Genomic DNA, 20,685 nt, shown 5'->3' with positions numbered 1-20,685 from the left:
TATTCTTTTAGAAAGACTGTGTCCTTTTCATCTTGTTTTCTCATCAGTCTGCTGTTCATCCATCTGCCTTTTATTTCCATTTTCCTCTTCTGATCATTCTTCATTTTCACCCTTTTTTCTTTTCACCACAAATATCTTTTAAACAAGCTTTCTGAGTTTCTACCCTTTGTATAAGAGAAGGGAAAAGAAATGACAAAGATTATTACACAGCCACGGTGTGCCTTGCACGTACATTGCCAACAGTATCTTTTCACCAAGCTCTGGAATACAGACGATAAATATTACACATCTTTCTCTTAGGTTCTATAGTTAGTAGTATGAACCTTCAAAGTTCACTTTCCTTGGTTCCATTTCCATGAAGATTTGGAAAATGCTAGGGGTAGCAGCAGAAGGGGAGAGCTGCTGATATTAGGATGAATTGCAATCGACAAAGATAGGACAGTCATGGCAGTAAACAAAGAAAACAAAGCTGGGTAGGGTCAAGGATGAAGTAAAGGTAGACTGGGAATTCCAGCTCAAAGTATATTGCTCTAGCTGTGGCAGACTTTTAGTATAAGCACCATGTTTGCTTTTATTCTACAGCTGTAGTAAAATCAGCTCTTGTGTCTGCCTTCAAAATGCACTAGGCTTTTTCTTCATTTACAAAAAAACCCTCTGTGCTGACTTATCTGATTCTAAATATTTTGTTTTTCTCATAAGCTGCCCCTATTCCTATTCTTCTGCCTCTTGTTCTACCACCAGAGGAGAAAAAAATAGGTAAGAAAAAGTTTCAAACAGGAAATGTTTGGACAATGTATGATTTGGGTATGATTGTTCTCTTTTCAATTTTAAATTAAAAAATACAATTTCTTTTTAAGCGGAGAAGAAGGTTCCAGTAAAGAAAGTCTCCAAAAAGGTGGCTAAAAAGGGTCCTGAAGAGGTTCCACCACCTAAAGGTAAATATGTTTGTTTGTTTGTTTATTTTACACTCCTTAAAAAATTGTAAAATTACCTTGTGGAAAAGACATTTGTTTGATTTCTGTCTTTATGTTAAAAACATGCATATTTAAAATCCAAGCGTGAACTGATTAGGATCTCTGATGAATAGTCAGATCTTGAAAAGTTTTGTGAGAGTGAAATCACTTCATTAACTGTGGGCACCCAACACATCTTGCAGATTCCAGGCTATGTTATGAACAATCTTTTTTTGTTGTTGTTTTATTTAAGTTCCCGAGGTGCCAAAGAAGCCCAAAGAGATCACAGTAACTTCTATGGCAAGAAGAGAAGAGATTCATGAAGAAAAAGAGGACATATATGAAGAACCCAAACAACCTTATGAAGAATGGGAAGAAGATTATGGAGAAGACCATGACTATTATTTCAAGGAAGAAGGTTATGATGAAGGAGAAGGAGAATGGGAAGAGGCTTATGAAAGAAGAGAAGTAACCTATGAAGAAAAACGAGTCATTCATGAAGAAGGTATATAAAAATTTAATGATTTTATCCTTTCAGTTCCTTTTTCATATTTATTAGTTAGACCCAATAATTTTAAGTCAGGCAGCACTTTTGGAGTTGTTTTTATTAAAATGACTTGAACTTTAATATGCTGCTAACTTTTCACTGGTGCTTGATAAAACAAGGATCCTAGTATGGCAAGACAGAGATGCAGATGAAGGGCAGATACATTATAATCTGGCTGCCAATGAACTTTGCAGTTGGAATATCTTTAAAATGGATTATGAATTAATATTTTGTAAGACTATGTGTCATCTTTACTTGTTTTAGATATTTTTCCTAGCATTTTCAAATATCCTAGATAAACTCAGTATAAGTGAAATGTTTCAGATATGATTTTCTGGATTTAACATCTGTATTTTGCAATTCTTTGCATGCCTTTTATTGGCTTAGGTAGTACTATTGAGTATGTCTCCAGGAACAGAATTTTGTTCTGAAGGGAGAATCAGTCACAGAATGAGCAGAAAATTTTATTGCAGCTATTGGATCTTCAAAACTCTGTGTGCACATTTAAATTTAATAAGAGAATAATATTATAATGACGCTTAACTTCTGTGAGTGTTGAGCCTCCAGGTAATGCATTTCTCATCATTAAGTGATGTTATTTTTATTAAAGTGGTTGAAGTTCCTAAGAAGCCTGTGCCTGAGAGAAAACTGCCAGCAATTACAGCTGAAAAGAAAGAAAAGAAAGAAGTGACAGTTCGTCAAGGTATGACTTTTCTGCAAAACTAACAGGAATGTGCAGATTAAGATCTCATATGCATCACCTTTGATCTGGACTGTGGTGGTTCCTCACATTTCCTTGAACAGGAAAGACTTCTCTTCGTGTAGGATAAAGACATGCATAAGGGTCATGGCAACCTTCCCTCTTCTCCCACCTGAGGTTCTCCAGCAGAGAAAGAATAGTGAAAAGGGTGGTTGAGACAAATCAAGAATTGCTAGAAAAATCAAGTTATCTTGATCAAGCTTTATCTTCCCTTCTCACCATAGACTAGTCTTAGGCTTGGGCAGTACTTTTGAGCCAGTGGAAGCTGTACTTCTGGGAAGTGTTGTCCATATAGATCCCTGCATATCTCTCCGTGGAGGGTGGGCCTGATCACCTGTGAAACCTGGAAAGGGCCAACTGTAGTTGGTTTGTTTCTAGAAAATAATTTGGAAGATCACATAAGTGATAAATGTATCTGAATCATTTACAGTTGTCAAGAAACCTGTTGAAGAAAAAGTGGAAATAACCACCCAGAAGGTTGCAGAAGAAAAAGTCAAACGAGCTGAGGGTAACTACTATTTAATTACCTTATATGTTATCTTTACGTGAAAGTAGTGGTTGTTCTTACTTAACTGATCTACAGAACCTTTGTCTTCATTTAACAGAGGTCTGATCAATTTTTCAGCATTGAAAGCCTCTGTTAAATAGTGTAAAAGGAAGATAAAAAGCCATTTCGGGGAAAACAGTGAGCTTAGTTGCTGACAACAAATCCTTTAAGACAGGAAATGAATGTAAAACTGCTTTGGATGAAAGGCACTCTTTTATTCTTACCTCACATCTTCCTCACGTTTCCACCTTGACTTGCCTACCAGGATGTCTTAATTAATCGTTTACTTATGAAATAAAGACGTATCCCTACTGTCTTGGTAACAAGCTCCTGTGGTAGAGCATTTACCATTCTGCAGCAGGAATCTGTCGTCTGGAACTCAAAATAAGTCAGGACATGGCCTTCTGCATACTAAATGTGCTTATGCAACCCCTTCAAAAGTTAGCAATCACAAGAAGCAATCACATCTCTTTCTGTAGTTTTGCATTATTCTATGGAGCCTGGAATAGCTGCTGAGATAAACTATGTTTGCTTTATTGTATTTTCAACATTATTGTTAAATAGCTATAGATTTATTTTGATCTCTTCACTAAATACAGGATTGATTAACCAAATTTTAATACCAACAGTTACCAAGAAAGTTCCACCAACTAAACCTCCACAAATGATCGTTGAGGAAAAGGTTATGAAAAAAGAAGGTACAGATTGGCATCTTTCAATTGCAGACTGCATTTTTTTCAGCACTTCATGTATTCTTCTGCCTCTTGTGAATGTGTGGGCCTGTGTGCGTATACCTGGGTCGCTTCTAGTCATGCACTGACTGCTCTCACTGTTTAAATGGTTCCTGTACCATGCTTTTATATTTGTGTTCTGTTTTGCTACAGGCTGTCACAGAGTCTTTTTAACATAATTGTGGCTAGCTCTTTGATTCTTGTTCTAATAGCCCACAGGGTATTGCAGTAAGATTTAGCTTTTTCTTCATTTATTCTGCCTGATAGCATATGCTTATATAATAATGGCCCAGTACCCCAAAATTTCTTTGAATAAATGTTTTTGAAAGTCTTCTGATATACTATTTCAAAAAACCTGTGTGTGCATTTATTGTAAATTTTGAGATTAACACTGTATCTTTAGTCTCTAACAGATGCTAAATATTATACTTGTATGCTTGTTTTGTGTTCAGTATTTTAGAACATGAATACTGACTGTCTAAATATGTCTAAGATTTAAATGTACAATACAAATACTGATTTGATAAAAACTCATATATTGTCTATCACCAATGTGGATCTAGAAAATAAAATACTAAAACAAAATCCTATCTTTAAAGTACCGACAGTAGAAACATGGACTGTTTCAGAAGAAAAGATGTCGGTTTCTGTCCGAGAAGAAGAGTACTCATATGTCACAGGTATGTACAAATCCAGAAATCTATAAATTCAAACCAAAACAATCTTTCAATTTTAGTACACTTTCTTTAAATCTATCTTTATATGTGGCAAATTACATATTTAGACACATCATACATTTATGTTTCAGTATGCATTGCTTCTTTTTGTTCATTGTGTTATGTAGCCTCAGTTTTCTTTAAATTGATAGATGCAAATGTTTCAAATGTTCTATCTTAATGTTATTTAAATGCTTTTCTTTGAAGAGCCAGCAGAGCATGAGAAAACAGTTGAAGAAAGATTCTTTGAAGCTGTTTACCCAACTGAAGGTAGACTGATTAATAATGAGAGGCTAATGAATATCTACAATTTTAAAAATAATTTGAATCTATAGTTTATCAAAACCAATTGTGAAATTTGTATATGATATAGATTTTTGGGGTGTTTTTTTTTTTTTTTTTTTTGTTTTTTGTTTTTTTTTACATATGGATGTATGTATTTGAGTGTTCTTTTGGTGAACTGGACACACACAGTGTCTTCTTAAAAGAGCTTCAGATTTAGTACAAACATTGGCATTTTCTATCTCCAAATTTAATATCTTTAAATTCCTATTGTAGTACAAAAGGAAGTCGAAGAGAAGGAGGAAGAAGAGATTGTTTCCATAGAAGAGGAGATCCCTCATGTTGAAGGTGAATAAAATCTTTGCTCCATCATGTGCTCCGTTTTTCTGAACTTTATGTCTCTGTCCCACTGTCTACCAAAGGATAGTGAATCAGAATTGCTCAGATCCTTCCATCTCACTGTGGTTCTACTCTCAGAAGTTCAAGCCACAATACACTTCAAAAGCAACCTCGTATTCATAAATATTTTAAATACTTCTTTGAATAAGTTCTTTGACATGGGCATATAGTTTCTGTTTGATAAAACAGAGTATTTTTTAATATTTAGTGTTCACTTACCTGGCATGTTGAGAGCAGCCTACTATGATTTTCTAAATGAATTTACCGTTCTCCTAAATGTTCACCACCTGTGTCTTTAAAGTGCCTGAGATACCAAAAAGACGCGTCCCAGAAGAAAGAAAACCTGTTCCTGTTCCTAAAAAAGAAGCTCCGCCAGCTAAAGGTATTTCTACTGCCTTAATAAAAAAAAAAAAAAAAAAAAAAAAAAATCTTACTATCTTGCATTATATTATTTTCCATGTTGTCTTGAAGTTACTATCTTTGCATCCTTTGCATCTATCTTCATATTTTGTAATCCGCTTTGATTTTTTCATTTGTGCTGTAACTTAACTTACAGTACTTCGATTTGCCTTAGCCATGGCCCTTCCCTTTCTTAACATTTTGTGTTTGTTCTGTGTTCTTAGACTGTATGGCTTTTGCAGATGAGGGTAGGGTGTTTTTACTCCAGTACTGTGCCATGAAGGTGCTAGTGCAATAATGTTAACGCTGGACATTATTGTGTCTTATCATGTACTGCTCACCTCCTTCCTAGATGCAATGTTCTATAAAGCAATTTTGAAATACTGCAATCTGGACAAGTATTCCAGAAACTAAAGCTCTCTTATTCTGACAATGTTTTTCAAAGTGCCTGAAGTCCCTAAGAAACCTGTTCCAGAAAAGAAAGTTACTGTTGCTAAAAAAGAAGTGGCTCTCCCAGCAAAAGGTACAGCATCTTCTGAACGTGAGCTTTAACCAGTACCATACTCTCGTATTCTGTTTTTCTAACTACTATTCATTTCTAAATATAAGCATATGATAAATGTAGTCTTTGTGTGTTGTGTTATGTCTGTTTTTGTCTAAGACAAACAAAAGCATTAGAAAGACTACTTAAACAATTTTTAATATCTTTAAAGTGCCAGAAGTGCCTAAAAAACCCGTACCTGAGGAAAAAGTACACATTCCTGTTCCCAAAGAAGAACCTCCACCTGCCAAAGGTATACCTAGTGATGAAATGTATGTGCACCTCTTAAACATCATTTTAATCTTTTTTGTTAGCTTGTATGTGAACATATTTGTGACAAAAATTGATTTTTCATGTATGTGTCTCTGCATAAATAACATTTTTTAAGGCTAGGTAACATACTTGAACAGCTCTTTCTTCAGTAAAAATTCAGTCATACTCAGTGCCTTATAGGCATCCATGGGCTGATTTCTTCTGATTTCTTTCTTTCTTTCTTTCTTTCTTTTCAAATATATGTTGTTCTTGTCAATCACCTTCCTATGTTAAATGCATGATTTATATGTTTTGTGATTTGTCTTGATAGTCTTAAGAGTGGATGAATACAATTCTATAATACTCTAGCTCTTCCCAAGGCAAAAATTCTGTTAGCTTACATTTTATCTCTTTTAAGTGCCAGAGGTGCCTCAGAGAGTGCCCCCAGAGAAAAAAGTTGCTGTTCCAAAAAGAGAGGAAGCTCCACCAGCTAAAGGTACATCTAAACAAAATAACATTCTTTTCTTCATGTCTTAAGCATCTTGTTCATGTGGTTTGCTTTTTTGATGCTGAAGTGAATCTGGTTTTAGTTATAATCCAGTTACTTTAGCTTTGTACCCTCTCTGTCAGTTTTGTTGATAATTGTGCTTTAGATGCAGTCTTAAAACACCTGTAATTTTAATATTTAATGCTATTATAATTAATATCTCCAAAGTGCCAGAAGTACCTAAGAAAGCAGTTCCAGAGGAAAAAATACCACATGTGCCTAAAGTAGAAGAGGCTCCACCTGCAAAAGGTACTGTAACTCTTATTGTAATCCGAACTCATTTGCTCTGTTGTTTTGTTTTGTTAACAGAGCATTTGTCTGTGTGTAATCTTCTTTTTGAATAATATGTTTCTGTTACTTGATGCTTTTGCTGGTTTTCCACTTTATAGAACCTAAAATTAAGTAATTTTTTTAAAGTGCCTGCAGTTCCTAAGAAAGTTGTCCCTAAAGAAAAAGTACCTCCTGCTGTTCCTAAAAAAGTTGAGGCTCCTCCTCCAGCTAAAGGTATGCTTTTCAGTAGAATGAAAGAATATGCTGTTTCTCAGCTTCTGTGTTCTGTGTTGTTATCAGTCATTTATTTCTGTTCCTACTGTGAATTGTGCTCTAGGTGAGCACAATCCTGCTTGAGCAGGAGAGTTGGACTAGATGATCTCTGAACGTCCCTTTGAACCTCAACCATTCTGTGATCGTCTGAATTCAGCTGTACTATACTGATTTAGCAACTTTGAATCACTAGATTATTCTGAATGTGCTGCACAATACTTAAAAAATACTGTTTCTAAATGTTGAATCTCTGTTATGTGTTATGTGCTCAGTACCCTTACACAATTCTTTGAAAACTTAGGTTTAGCAATCTGCAACATTGCTTTCACAGTGGAATTAGAAATTCATTCATTTTACGTTACTATCTTTCAAGTGCCTGAAGTGCAAAAGAAAGCTACTTTTGAAGAGAAAGTAGTCATCACAGAAGAAAGAATTTCTGTTGCTGTTCCAGAGGAAATCCCACCACTTGAAGGTACACTGCAAACAGAGATATCAGTGAGAAACTTTCTTTTGTGCTTTATCCAAAAGTCTATTTTAAGACCAAGAACAAAATACACAAATATTTTGTCATTGTTATTGTGTATGAGTTTTGCACTGGAATATTTTACAGACTTGCAGGCAATTAAGAGCTTCCTTAGCGACATCAAGCATTTCAGTCCTGAATGCCAGGATCCCAGCCCACTGACATGAACGGGAATTCTCCCACTGAATGCAATGATCTTTGAATCAGGCTCTCAGGAAATCATAGTAAGAGGAATGGATGTATAGATCTGAGTTTTGAGTCCTCTCATTAGGACAATAACCATCCATTTGTCATGCTGCCTACAAAGCTCTCTGGAGCCTTGCAGATAACAGTAGTATTCTTCCCGCACTGTTAGCTTCTCATCATTTTTTTTTAATTCAGATTCTCAGATTCAGGGGAGGTTGAGGTCCGTTGTTTAAAGTAGTAAAATTTCACCGAGGATCTGCTTCAAGATAGCTGAAATCAACATTTTGACCATATTTATATCCCATTAATTACTAGCCACTCAAAATAATTTACATATCTTTATTACAAAGATACATCTGAATTTTTAAAAGCAGATGCATCAGTTATCCTTCTAAAATATGGACATGCAAGTATATATTCCTATTGATACATACATTATTAATGTTTTGTTTGTTTCATGCAAATTAATCTATTATCCCAGGACAGGGAGATATTTTCCCTGATAGAGTCATATTTGTAGACATGTACACACTAGCCTTCCGCTTCACTTCTTCACCTTCGTTCTGTTCCTGTCCTTCTGCTTTCATACAGTTAGATAAAGGAGTAACCTCCAGTTCCTTAGCCGTTGTTTCTCTACTTCAGCTGTTGCTCTGAGGAAGTCTGGGGAGCTGAGATATTCTGATAGACGGATAGTTGACAGTGAGAGAGATTTGAGAGATACAACAGGGTAGGATACACAGGGCATGGATAAAACATACCATTCAGAGTAAATCATAGCATATGTGTGCGTATAACACTTTCTGTATTATATACATATCTATCATTGCCGTATTGAACTCAGAAGAATTATTCTGTATCTCCTTCCATCCATGAATCCATTCATCCACCAAAAATCCTAAAATTAAATATTTTCTTTAAAGAACCAGCAGTGGAAGAATTGTCTGAAGAAGAAATGGAGGAAGTATCTATCTCAGTTCATAGAGAAGAGATTTCTGAAGGTATGACCACACTTCAGGAATACAAGGCAAAAGCAAAAGCTAATTTTTGTTTTGTACCAAAAGCAGTGTAAATGAATTTTTTAGATTTTCTAGTTGCTTAAAGTCTGAAGTTTCACGTATTACAAACCTGGCTGCTAAGCATGTCTACAATTTCTGAGACTTGCTTTTAAAAGGTAGAGTTAAACTCTTTGATATATTGAAATTTCTTGGATATTGAGAATTATCAGCCCTTCACTTTTTTTTAAAAAAAAATCTCCCTTGGAAGTTATTGCTCCAGCTATTCTTCTGTATAGAAAAAAGTTCCTTCAGAATATCATGATGCATTCTGCTTTCTCAGACTATTTCAAGGTTAAATGACTAAGAAGTTGTTTCCACCTGTAACTTTATTGGTGGTACCATGATGCTGTGGAAAGCAGTAAAATACAGATTGATTGAATTTCCTTTGTGATACCACAGAAAGTGTTCACAAAGGGCAGCTTTAGTCAAGGAAACTTCTTGGTATTTGGGAGAGACACTTTCTCAAAGTGGACAGATTCCAACAGTTGTGAATTTACAAATGGAAAGTGCTCATTTGCTACTTCAAACGCTTAGCATTTTCAAATTCTACAGAAATACAAGAGGAGGGCTCAATTTCAATTCCACTTAAGTTACATGGAGTGATTCCATTAGTTTCAGAGAGAGCAGGATGATTTGAGTGCAGTTTTTGCAAACTAGCAGTAGAGGTGTTTATTAGTAATGTAAACTGCTCATTCTTGCCTTTTCAATTACTTTTTTACTTGTCAGCATAGTAAATTCAATAATAGATATCAAATATTAAAATTTAGGTATTTTCTAATTTTAATATTTTAAAGTGACTGAAGAAGAGTCTTACTACGTAGAGGAGAAGGTAACTGTTCCTAAAAGAGAAGAAGCCCCACCTGCTAAAGGTATAGATTCTTTTCATTATAAAATTTTGATTATTTCTGTCTCAGAGTTCCTTGTTTTGTCAGTTTGAGTCCACTAAATGTTTGCTTATCTCATTTTGTGTTCTTTTGTGTTAAAGACGTGTGCTTGATATAGTGATACTATTCCCCCTTTTAAAACCATGTAATGTAATCTTTTAAAGTGCCAGAGAAGCCTAGGAGAGTTGTCCCTGAACCAAAAATTCCAGCTGCTCCGAAAGAAGCTCCAGCAGCTAAAGGTATAAAACAGTTTCTCGTCTGAGTGATGTACACATGTATCTTCAAGGCGATATGTTTGTCTTACTGTCTTGTTTGTGTATATTGACAACCGTAGTGTTTGCTTGCAGTGATGAGTGTTTTTTTCAAATTCCATTGTGTACTGTACAAAGTGTTCGTGTTAACTCAGTAAAATGCTTTTTTTTACTTAAAAAAACCTACTGTGATGTAGTAGACAATTACGAGCATTGGAGTTTAATATTCTTTCTCATCTTCCTTCTCATTTTTACTCATATTTCTAAAGTGCCTGAAGTTCGTAAGAAAGCTGTTCCTAAAGAGAAAGTATCTGTCCCCGTTCCTAAAAAAGTGGAAGCTCCAGCAGCAATAGGTATATCAATGGTTTGTTCCTTCTGCAAAAAAAAGTCTCCTTGCTGCATCCCTTAGCTAACACAAAAGCATGCTAGTAAAAAATGTAGTTCACATACCAAATCTCTGCAGCATTAAACATGTACTTATGTCTGTCTGTTTACAGTGTAGCTTGAGGCCTATGTCTTGTTGATGAGGTTTATGTGTTGTTTCCTCTTCTATCTTGTGCTGGTTAGTGCGATAAATACAATTGTCTGAAGTTATGCAATCTTTTTTAAGAACCTCCAGAAGAACAAGTGCCCGCTTTTGAGATAGAAATTGAAGAGCCTCCATCAACCAAAGGTAAATACGAGAATAATATTCTTATGGAGCTTTTTTGTCTAGTCTTACAGCATTTGTATGCAGGCATTTTAGCTGTAGTAATTTTTATTTGTTAGTGTCTGTAATCTCAGTCTGGATCTTCCCTTTTTTATTTTATTTTTTATTATTTATGTTATGCTCATCATCTTTGTTTTTACTGTGGCTATAAATTACATGCTTCTGAAGAGTCTTATTTTTGTTCTTATTGAATGTTCTTCAACATTTTCTTATATTAAAAATCAGATGAGGTAGGACAGACTTACGCATGTCTGCTAAATACAGAACTGCACTTTGAATATTACCATTAAATATTCTTACACTTACTTAATATTTTTAAGTGACTGAAGTGCACAGAAGAATTATCACAGAAGAAAAAGTTGCTGTTGCTAAAAAAGAGGAAGCTCCACCAAAAAGAGGTATCTCCTTTTTAGCACTCTACAAGAAAAGTGTCTAATACTGGCTTATATTTCTAATATCTGATTGTATAGCATAAATTGTATGTTTCAATGTTTCCCTTTCTTTTTTTATGTGCCCTAAAGAAATTTCAGGTCCGTGCATTTTGTCTTTTGTCATCTGATTATGTTCAGAAGCGATCCTTAATTCAAAATCTTTTAAAATAAACACTTTTTAAAAATGCCACTAGTGCCCAAGAAGCCTGTGCCAGAAGAGAAAGTGCCTGTTCCAGTTCCGCAGAAGGTGGCAGCTCCACCAGCTAAAGGTACATAAGTTGTTTGAAAGGTAGAGAAGGCTCCTGCACATCAGCAGTCAGTGCACCTCATATTTGCCATGTGCTTGGCTAATACAGCACCAGTCTATACTAACTTCATTATAAAGTGACAGGAACTTCGCCCTCTCCCCTCCAAAAGAACGCAGAAGATGACAGAGAATAGTCACATACCTGCGCTCCGTGCATATACTAAGCAACCAGTCATTTCATTGATTACACTGGCTGCTTAAGAGCTTTGGAAAGCTGAGTTAAGACATCTACTCAGTGAAGAAGCTCAATGAAAACAAATATATTTAGAAAAAAACAATTATCGATGTTCGATGATGTCATCAGTATTCAGAACAGAGATTTTCAAAGTTACAAGTGTGTTCTCTGCTTCTGTGATTTTCTTGTGTTTAGAAAGTGATTTTGTTGTGTATTCTGTACGTATCGTGTTCTGTAGTTAAATTACATTTCTGAAGAGCCTAGATGTGAATTTTGCATCCTACAGCATCTTACTTTCTTACTTTTGTCTCCATCTTTGCATCTTGCTTCATGTTGTGTGAATATACTGTTAGCTTTTTTGTATGTTTTGACTCTTATCTAATATTTTGTTTATGATTTTAGTAGATAACATACATTATTTTAATATTTATCTATGTTCCTGCTCTTAGTAAAGTTGCACAGTATCTCAAAGTGTCCAATTTATCTAGAGAATTTATTCCTGTAAACTCCAAACTATTACTCTTCAAAATCCATACCTAGCTACTATGCATTAAAGCTTAAGCACTCTATTGTCTCCGTTAATTTATATTGTCTTTACGTTTGGTGTACTTATTGTAAGATACCTATTCTTGCTATGTAAATGTGTAATATTTCCCCCGTAGTTGTATGTCTGTAATTGTTTTGTGTGAACTTTAGAATGTGTGTGACTTTTTTAGAATTTAGCATTCTTACAATTGCTATCTTTAAAGTGCCAGAAGCGCCAAAGAAAATTGTCACAGAAGAAAAAGTATCCATTGCTGTTCCAAAAAGAAAAGTGTCTCCACCACCAGAAGGTATTCCTGCTCGTCGTTTAATCTATGATCAGACTATCTGTAGTGCAGTGCCACCAGAGCTTCAAGCCTGCTGTCCTGGCACTGTTCTTGAAGTTCTCGCATTCCATGGTAGTCCCAAGGGAACCTGAACAGGGTCCTTGAGAAACACAAGAGACATATTTTCCTCAGTTCCTCTGAGTGTGGGAGGTGTAAAGAAATAATAACTGTTTTTCTAAGAAACTCTTAATAGGATAGGTATTATTGTACACAGTATTGCACCAGAAAAAAATATTAAAATAGACTCTGTCTTTGAAGTAGCAGCAGAAGAAGAACACTGGGCTGTGTCAGAGGAAGTGTCCATTTCTCTTCACACAGAAGAGGAGATTTCATACACAGGTATGAACAGATTTAAAAAATTCTATGTTCAGATATGTGCCTTGTCAGCACAAAACAAAACAACAAAACACATAGTTTCAAGTTCTGTACATCAAGGATTCATTTGTCCTGAATAGGAAGTTTTTAGACTACCGAAGGAATTCCAGAATGGTATTAGAGTTTCACAAAAGTTTTAAATCTTTCCTCCTGGCATTTTATTGTTGTTACAGTGGAAGTCCAGTCATTTCACTAGATCCTCTTTTGCAAATCTTGCCACCTCTCTGCCCTTGAATGGAAAACAGGGCAACCTTTTCATTCACTTGTATTAATATATTTTCCTCTTCTTGCAAAGTCTGTTTTTTCCTGTTCTGTGATAGCAATTCCTCATCTAAATGTGAAGGTCAAAGAAACAATCTTTACCTCAGCCATTGCCATTCTTTGTTCCATGGCTGGCAGAGACAACACAATCCCAGGTATTGAACATGCCAGCACAGCAGCTTTGCAAAAGTTCACAGATTTTCAAGCAAATTTACTGCCATATCACTTTGGGAGGCAATCTATCGATTTCTTGAAGTTGAACCACAAGGTGCCTCAGACAACATTATCAAGCACTCTGGACATACCAGCTTGGTTTTGAATTGAAGGTTAATACAAGTACATTAGTGTGAAGTTAAATAATCTATTGTCTCTCTACTGGAGAATAATATGGGCAGGCAGATCTTGAGTATTAAGAGGAGGATGGAAGAAGACCTTTTTCTGGCTTCCTATAAGGCAGGGATGATATACCAGCTAATCCCCACAAAGAAAATCAAAGCAAAAAACAGAGATAACATTCTCTCATGGGATACCAAACAGAGGTGCAGTAGCTGGGACAAAATAATCCACATGAACCTGTGCCTCCTGGCAAGGACACTGATGTGCGATGCAGTTTTTGTAATAATTTCAATGGGTTACCAGTTCCAATCAGTTTTAATTTGAGATTTCAAATTCAGCTGTACCTGGTATTTATAATTAAATATCAGGGCTCTGCCAAGATGTGTTTAAAGAACAGATCAGGCATCACATTGCCCTAAAATCAATGTCTACTTAATAACCATCAAGACTTATGGTAGCCACTCAGTCCACATTTACTCTCACCGTTAGCTGCTGTGAAGAAAGCTGGTAGAAATTCCCAAATCTGTCTCTGACAAAATGGATTTCATCTCTTAAGAAGATCAAAGAGATCTCAGACCTATTAAGAAAATGCTGAAGTTATTCTCTGACTTGGCAAGCCTAACAAACTTCCAGTTGAAAATTCCATTTCATGTACTACTGTTCTAAAAAAGAGAATATGTTACTTACATGAAGTGCGCTTTCTGTCTCAACAAATCTTAAAGAGTGAAAAAAAAATCAAGTCTTAATATTCTGGAACTTTTAAAATCGTGAGACAGAATTTTCTGTTCTCATAGGCATTGCTGTGTCTGAATGTACAACCAGCTGGCAAAGTAGTTAACAGAAGAGGAAAACTGCCTTCCTCGTTGAGCAATGAGTTCTTCTGTCTTTAGTTAGGCCAGAGCTTTCATTCATTGAAATGTTTATTGTTTCTGTATTGAACAGCTGCATAATTGCTTCCATAATAACATGTCCAATGTCAATAAGCACAGTTGCTTTTTACATATTAACCATGTATTTGTAAGATATCTTTTTATGTTTTTTGCCAAACATACTCTTTATTTTTAAACAAAACTTTCTAAAATTCTTAAATATAAATGTGCTGTATCTTTTAAGTGCCTGATGCACCAGAGAGGGCTATCGTTGAAGAAAGACTACCAATTATTCCTCCTAAAAAAGTGACAAGACCACCAGCTAAAGGTACACTGGATGGAGTATAGAAATACGATATACATGTTTTCTGTGTATTGTATGTTCCGTGTGCAGTGAGCACTGCTTTGTTTTCTATGGAACGTTCTTCTTTTGGCTTGAATCTTACTAGACAATACCCTGTGGTCCTTAGTAAGATCTATGCGCTAAATTTTAAAATTCTTATATTTGCTATCTTTTTAAGTGCCTGAAGTTCGCAAGACAGTGGTCCAAAAAGAAAAAGTATATGTTGAGGTTCCTCAGTATGAAGAGAAAGAAGAGGTTCCACAGTATGAAGAGGAAGAAGCCACCAGATATGAAAAGGAAGTAATCCATTACAAGGAAGAAGTCCGCCACTATGAAGAAGTTGCTCATGCTGAGGAGGAAGTTCCTCAGTATGAAGAAGAAGTCACCCATTATGAAGAGGAGGCTGCTTATTATGAAGAGCAAGTTCCTCAATATGAGGAAGAGGAAGTAGAAGTTCCCCAATATGAAGAGAAGGCTCTCCCACCAGTTAGAGGTATATTTTAATTTTAGGGTTATATGAGAGAAAATAATACCCTTTTCACTCTGTTAATGTGTTGAGATTTTGTTTTAATATATTCCGGTGTACTTTGCAGTGTACCTTTTCCCAAGATATTTAATGATTAGTATACCTTTTAGAAAACATATTGGATGGTTTAATGCCTACTGTTCGCTACTACTTCTGTAAATTTAATTGTTGCATGTGCTAAGTGTTCACTCCTCTTTCACATGAGGTCTGCATAATCCACTAAGGAAACTTAGATCAATTTTATTTCATCCTTGTCTGGAGTCTAATCTTGCTGTCAGTCTGTGTTTGAAACACCTAGAGATGTTTATGAAAGTTCTGCAAAAGCAGGCAAAAATATTTTTTATCTTGTAAATATGTTGGATATTTGAAATGATTTAGGAACACAAGTCACATTGTGTTACACTCAGAGATGTATGAAAACCCCATCTAATTTTTTCTTTTTTTTTTGAAGGGAATAATATATTGTCTTGGACGGCAGAGGCACAAAAGTTCTATTAAGTTACCATTTTTTTCACACTTTTAGTTGTAGATACTTCTTTTCAGAATATATTTTTATTGAGATGGTGTAGATTTTCAACATTGTTAGTACAGGATGAACATACTATTCACAACTCAGAGAGGGCAACTAGGTCATTCCAAGAGGTTGGTGATAAAGCCTTTCAACATCCTACATCGTAATACAAAGACACAGACTAGTTATGTCTGATTTTCTTAAAGGATCTTAATCATTTAAGAGTACTTAAAAATGTATAATATTTTCCAGTCCTTGCTCAAATCATACAATTGTGTCTCTTCTTCAAAGAGAAGTTTAGGATTTCTTTTGACTAACTAATGTGTATCAGAACTATAGCCAACGTTATTCACACTAGAAATTTGATATATTGGTTAGCACCCTTTCCTATGCACTGTGAAAACAAGATTTGTCCTGAACGAGAAGATTCATCTTAACTGAAATTTCCCTTGACTCTATGATAGCAGTTAAGCTTAGTGCATGTGTGCTCCAAACTTTCTTCAGTCCACCCAGATCCACTTACTGTCCTGCCATCATAAAACTTGCATGGATATTTCTCATTTCTGAGTACAAACACCACTAAGATACATTTTAGTTAAAATCTTTGTCTCACTCCAGTTAAAGAGAAAATTTCTATTGATTTTAGCAGAATCAGGATTTTTTTCATCTGTATCAAAGTAAGCCACTCATAAACATTGCCATTACCCACCAAATTCTGGTATAAACAGTTGGGTACTTGTAACGTGTCCATAGTTCTATGTTAGAAGCAAATGCAAATTCATTGATAATCTTGATACACTTGCTTTTTTCCTGTAGATACCACTAGCAGATTTCTGAGGGAAAAAGATGTAATCGACAATATATATATAATATATATCCTAAATCTGCTTATTCAACATGATTAAATGTTATCTATTACATACCTGAGAAGCATTAGAATAATAGTTCTTGGGGAAAGTAAGGAGAAAAGTAGTGAATCTACTAATTATCTGATACAGTAATTAAAGTTGTTATTTATTAGAATGACCATTTTTGTCCATTTTTAGCATTTTTAATTTGCTCCAAAAATTGGAAAAAAAAAAAGTAAAGCTGTATTTTTTCAAGTTTCCCCACCATGATGCTTCTTAATCTTCTCCAATAACTATTTTTGAAAAGACAAACCATGTCTTACTCAATCTTTGGATCAGCAAATATTCCCTTGAATTTAAAACGACTATGGTGATGATATCAGTAGCTGAGGAGGGGCATGGACTTAACAGATGCGACTACATTCTGTTTGCTGGGAGGGGGTTGTCTTAATGTGCAACCCATGTTAAATCATAGCTGTATGTTCTGCGTGTATATTTGTGCTGGGTTGCTTGCTTGCACTTTAAGTTCCTGTTGAAGTAAATTCCTAAAACAATATGGTATCTTTCAAGTGCCTGAGGTACCCAAGAAGCCTGTTCCAGAGGAAAAAATACCTATTCCAAAGAAAGAAGAAGCTCCCCCAGCAAAAGGTACATTATCTTTTGTTAGCAAACCTTCTCTGAATATCTAATACACAATATTTCTCAGATGCTTTAGTTAAACATTACTTTTTCTGTTCTTGTGGGAGGGAACTCTTCATATGAAAAGTTTGTTGTGCTGTCGTCTTTGTTTTATTTCGGTTTTGATTAGCTTGTGCATTAGTTAAGCTTAGTGCATGTGTGCACTTTATGAATGCTTGTGCATTCTTAAACCAAAATAATATTTTTGAAGTGCCTGAGGTGCCGAAGAAACCTGTACCAGAAAAGAAAGTTCCAGTGCCAAAGAAGAAGGAAGCTCCACCAGCTAAAGGTATATCAACTTGTAATTAGTAGTGCTCAGAAAGATCTAGACTTGTTTTATCTTCTCACTTGTGTTAAACACATGATAGGGAAAGGACTGTTGTTCTTTTGAATTGCAGTTCTTTGTGTTTGTATTCAATAGTTTAATGTCACTGTCACTTTTAAATCATGGCATTTTAGCTTGTGGTTCAAAGCTCAATTTACAACAATATCTTTAAAGTGCCCGAAGTACCGAAGAAACCCGTACCAGAAGAGAAGGTGCCTCCTCCTGTTCCGAAAAAGAAGGAAGCTCCGCCAGTTACGGGTATGTTACCTCTTAACTAAATTCATTAAGAGGAAAAGTTGTTTGTTCTTCACCTTTCCTCTTTAAAATAGTGTAGTGCAAAAATACGGATTTCTGTTCTTCTCAGTATTCTTTGTCAATGCTTTTGATGCATGTCACTTCTCTTTACCTTGTGGTTCAAAACCTTAAACTTCATTCTTAAACTACAATAATATCTTTAAAGTGCCCGAAGTACCAGAGAAACCCGTGCCAGAAGAGAAGGTGCCTCCTCCTGTCCCAAAAAAGAAGGAAGCTCCGCCAGTTACAGGTATGTTAGCTCTTGACCAAATGCATTAAGAGGAAAAGTTGTTTGTTCTTCACCTTTCCTCTTTAAAATAGTGTAGTGCAAAAATACGGATTTCTGTTCTTCTCAGTATTCTTTGTCAATGCTTTTGATGCATGTCACTTCTCTTTACCTTGTGGTTCAAAACCTTAACCTTCATTCTTAAACTACAATAATATCTTTAAAGTGCCCGAAGTACCAGAGAAACCTGTGCCAGAAGAGAAGGTGCCTCCTCCTGTCCCAAAAAAGAAGGAAGCTCCACCAGTTATGGGTATGTTAGCTCTTGACCAAATGCATTAAGAGGAAAAGTTGTTTGTTCTTCACCTTTCCTCTTTAAAATAGTATAGTGCAAAAATACGGATTTCTGTTCTTCTCAGTATTCTTTGTCAATGCTTTTGATGCATGTCACTTCTCTTTACCTTGTGGTTCAAAACCTTAAACTTTATTCTTAAACTACAATAATATCTTTAAAGTGCCCGAAGTACCAGAGAAACCTGTACCAGAAGAGAAGGTGCCTCCTCCTGTCCCAAAAAAGAAGGAAGCTCCGCCAGTTACAGGTATGTTAGCTGTTGACTAAATGCATCAAGAGGAAAAGTTGTTTGTTCTTCACCATTCCTCTTTAAAATAGTGTAGTGCAAAAATACGGATTTCTGTTCTTCTCAGTATTCTTTGTCAATGCTTTTGATGCATGTCACTTCTCTTTACCTTGTGGTTCAAAACCTTAAACTTCATTCTTAAACTATAATATCTTTAAAGTGCCCGAAGTACCGAAGAAACCCATACCAGAAGAGAAGGTGCCTCCTCCTGTTCCGAAAAAGAAGGAAGCTCCGCCAGTTACGGGTATGTTACCTCTTAACTAAATTCATTAAGAGGAAAAGTTGTTTGTTCTTCACCTTTCCTCTTTAAAATAGTGTAGTGCAAAAATACGGATTTCTTTCTTCTCAGTATTCTTTGTCAATGCTTTTGTTGCATGTCACTTCTCTTTACCTTGTGGTTCAAAACCTTAAACTTCATTCTTAAACTACAATAATATCTTTAAAGTGCCCGAAGTACCAGAGAAACCTGTGCCAGAAGAGAAGGTGCCTCCTCCTGTCCCAAAAAAGAAGGAAGCTCCGCCAGTTACGGGTATGTTAGCTCTTGACTAAATGCATTAAGAGGAAAAGTTGTTTGTTCTTCACCTTTCCTCTTTAAAATAGTGTAGTGCAAAAATACGGATTTCTGTTCTTCTCAGTATTCTTTGTCAATGCTTTTGATGCATGTCACTTCTCTTTACCTTGTGGTTCAAAACCTTAACCTTTATTCTTAAACTACAATAATATCTTTAAAGTGCCCGAAGTACCAGAGAAACCTGTGCCAGAAGAGAAGGTGCCTCCTCCTGTCCCAAAAAAGAAGGAAGCTCCGCCAGTTATGGGTATGTTAGCTCTTGACTAAATGCATTAAGAGGAAAAGTTGTTTGTTCTTCACCTTTCCTCTTTAAAATAGTGTAGTGCAAAAATACGGATTTCTGTTCTTCTCAGTATTCTTTGTCAATGCTTTTGATGCATGTCACTTCTCTTTACGTTGTGGTTCAAAACCTTAACCTTTATTCTTAAACTACAATAATATCTTTAAAGTGCCCGAAGTACCGAAGAAACCTGTGCCAGAAGAGAAGGTACCTGTGCCTAAAAAAGTCGAACCTCCACCAGCCAAAGGTATATGAGTTCGTGATTCAACTATGTAATTCTAATTTTATTTCTCAACTCTAGAAGACTGCAAATAACAATCCCATTCCTCTTCCTAATGTATTCAATCGGGAACCATTCACTATCATTATGTGTGATCATTTCTGTTAGTCATGTGTTTGTTCTATACCTTGCAATTTTATGCGTTTGTGTTTTGTGTCTCTCTTGTCTCTCTTTTGAGTGGAACAAAGGATAATAGTTATTTATATATCCTAATGATTTTAAACTACTTGTTCTTTCAAAAAGAACTGTTGCAGGTAAATAATGTACCTAATCAGCCAGATTACCCTCTTAACTTTTCTACATCAACATTTAATTCTATAGTTTATATGTCTCTAATTCATATTTGTGTGAATCTGTGGATAAAGCATATACTTTTAAAATGAATGTTATCTTTCTTACAAAATTAAGTTTAACATATTTGTGTAGTTATCATAATGTCAGTTATGCTGTCATTTTACTTTGTTTTTATGTTACGTTGAAAATGAACTTCTTAAACAAAAATGTCTTTAAAGAACCTGAAGTGCCCAAGAAAGTTCCAGAAAAGAAAGTAGCTGTTCCTGTGCCTAAAAAGCCAGAACCTCCACCAGCCAAAGGTATCTTTTCTCATACCTGAACATACAAATGATGCATCTTGCTAAAATTAAACTGATGGTTACTGCTACTTATGGCAGCAGTTTGTCAAATGTGCTTGCTAGTTCACACACTTCATCTTCCGTGTGAGTT

At 35.4% G+C, this 20,685-nt stretch overlaps 1 protein-coding gene across 9 annotated transcripts in view; it reads left to right on the top strand.

The window, feature by feature from the left end:
- The window catches only part of TTN (titin), a 242,512-nt gene that overhangs the window by 89,024 nt on the left and 132,803 nt on the right, over nucleotides 1-20,685 (top strand). For 8 of the 9 annotated variants that reach the window (XM_062578197.1, XM_062578203.1, XM_062578202.1 and 5 more), the window contains 5 exons: nucleotides 700-756; nucleotides 858-935; nucleotides 1,207-1,458; nucleotides 2,111-2,203; nucleotides 2,691-2,768. In XM_062578197.1, the coding sequence (XP_062434181.1) occupies nucleotides 700-756; nucleotides 858-935; nucleotides 1,207-1,458; nucleotides 2,111-2,203; nucleotides 2,691-2,768 (558 nt within the window). The remainder of the gene's footprint in view (nucleotides 1-699; nucleotides 757-857; nucleotides 936-1,206; nucleotides 1,459-2,110; nucleotides 2,204-2,690; nucleotides 2,769-20,685) is intronic. The other variant, XM_062578204.1, reaches the window with a different exon arrangement.

The sequence above is a fragment of the Rhea pennata genome, chromosome 6, assembly GCF_028389875.1.
Source record: "Rhea pennata isolate bPtePen1 chromosome 6, bPtePen1.pri, whole genome shotgun sequence".
NCBI classification, from domain to species: Eukaryota; Metazoa; Chordata; class Aves; order Rheiformes; family Rheidae; genus Rhea; species Rhea pennata.
This window is presented reverse-complemented; position numbering and strand designations above follow the sequence as displayed.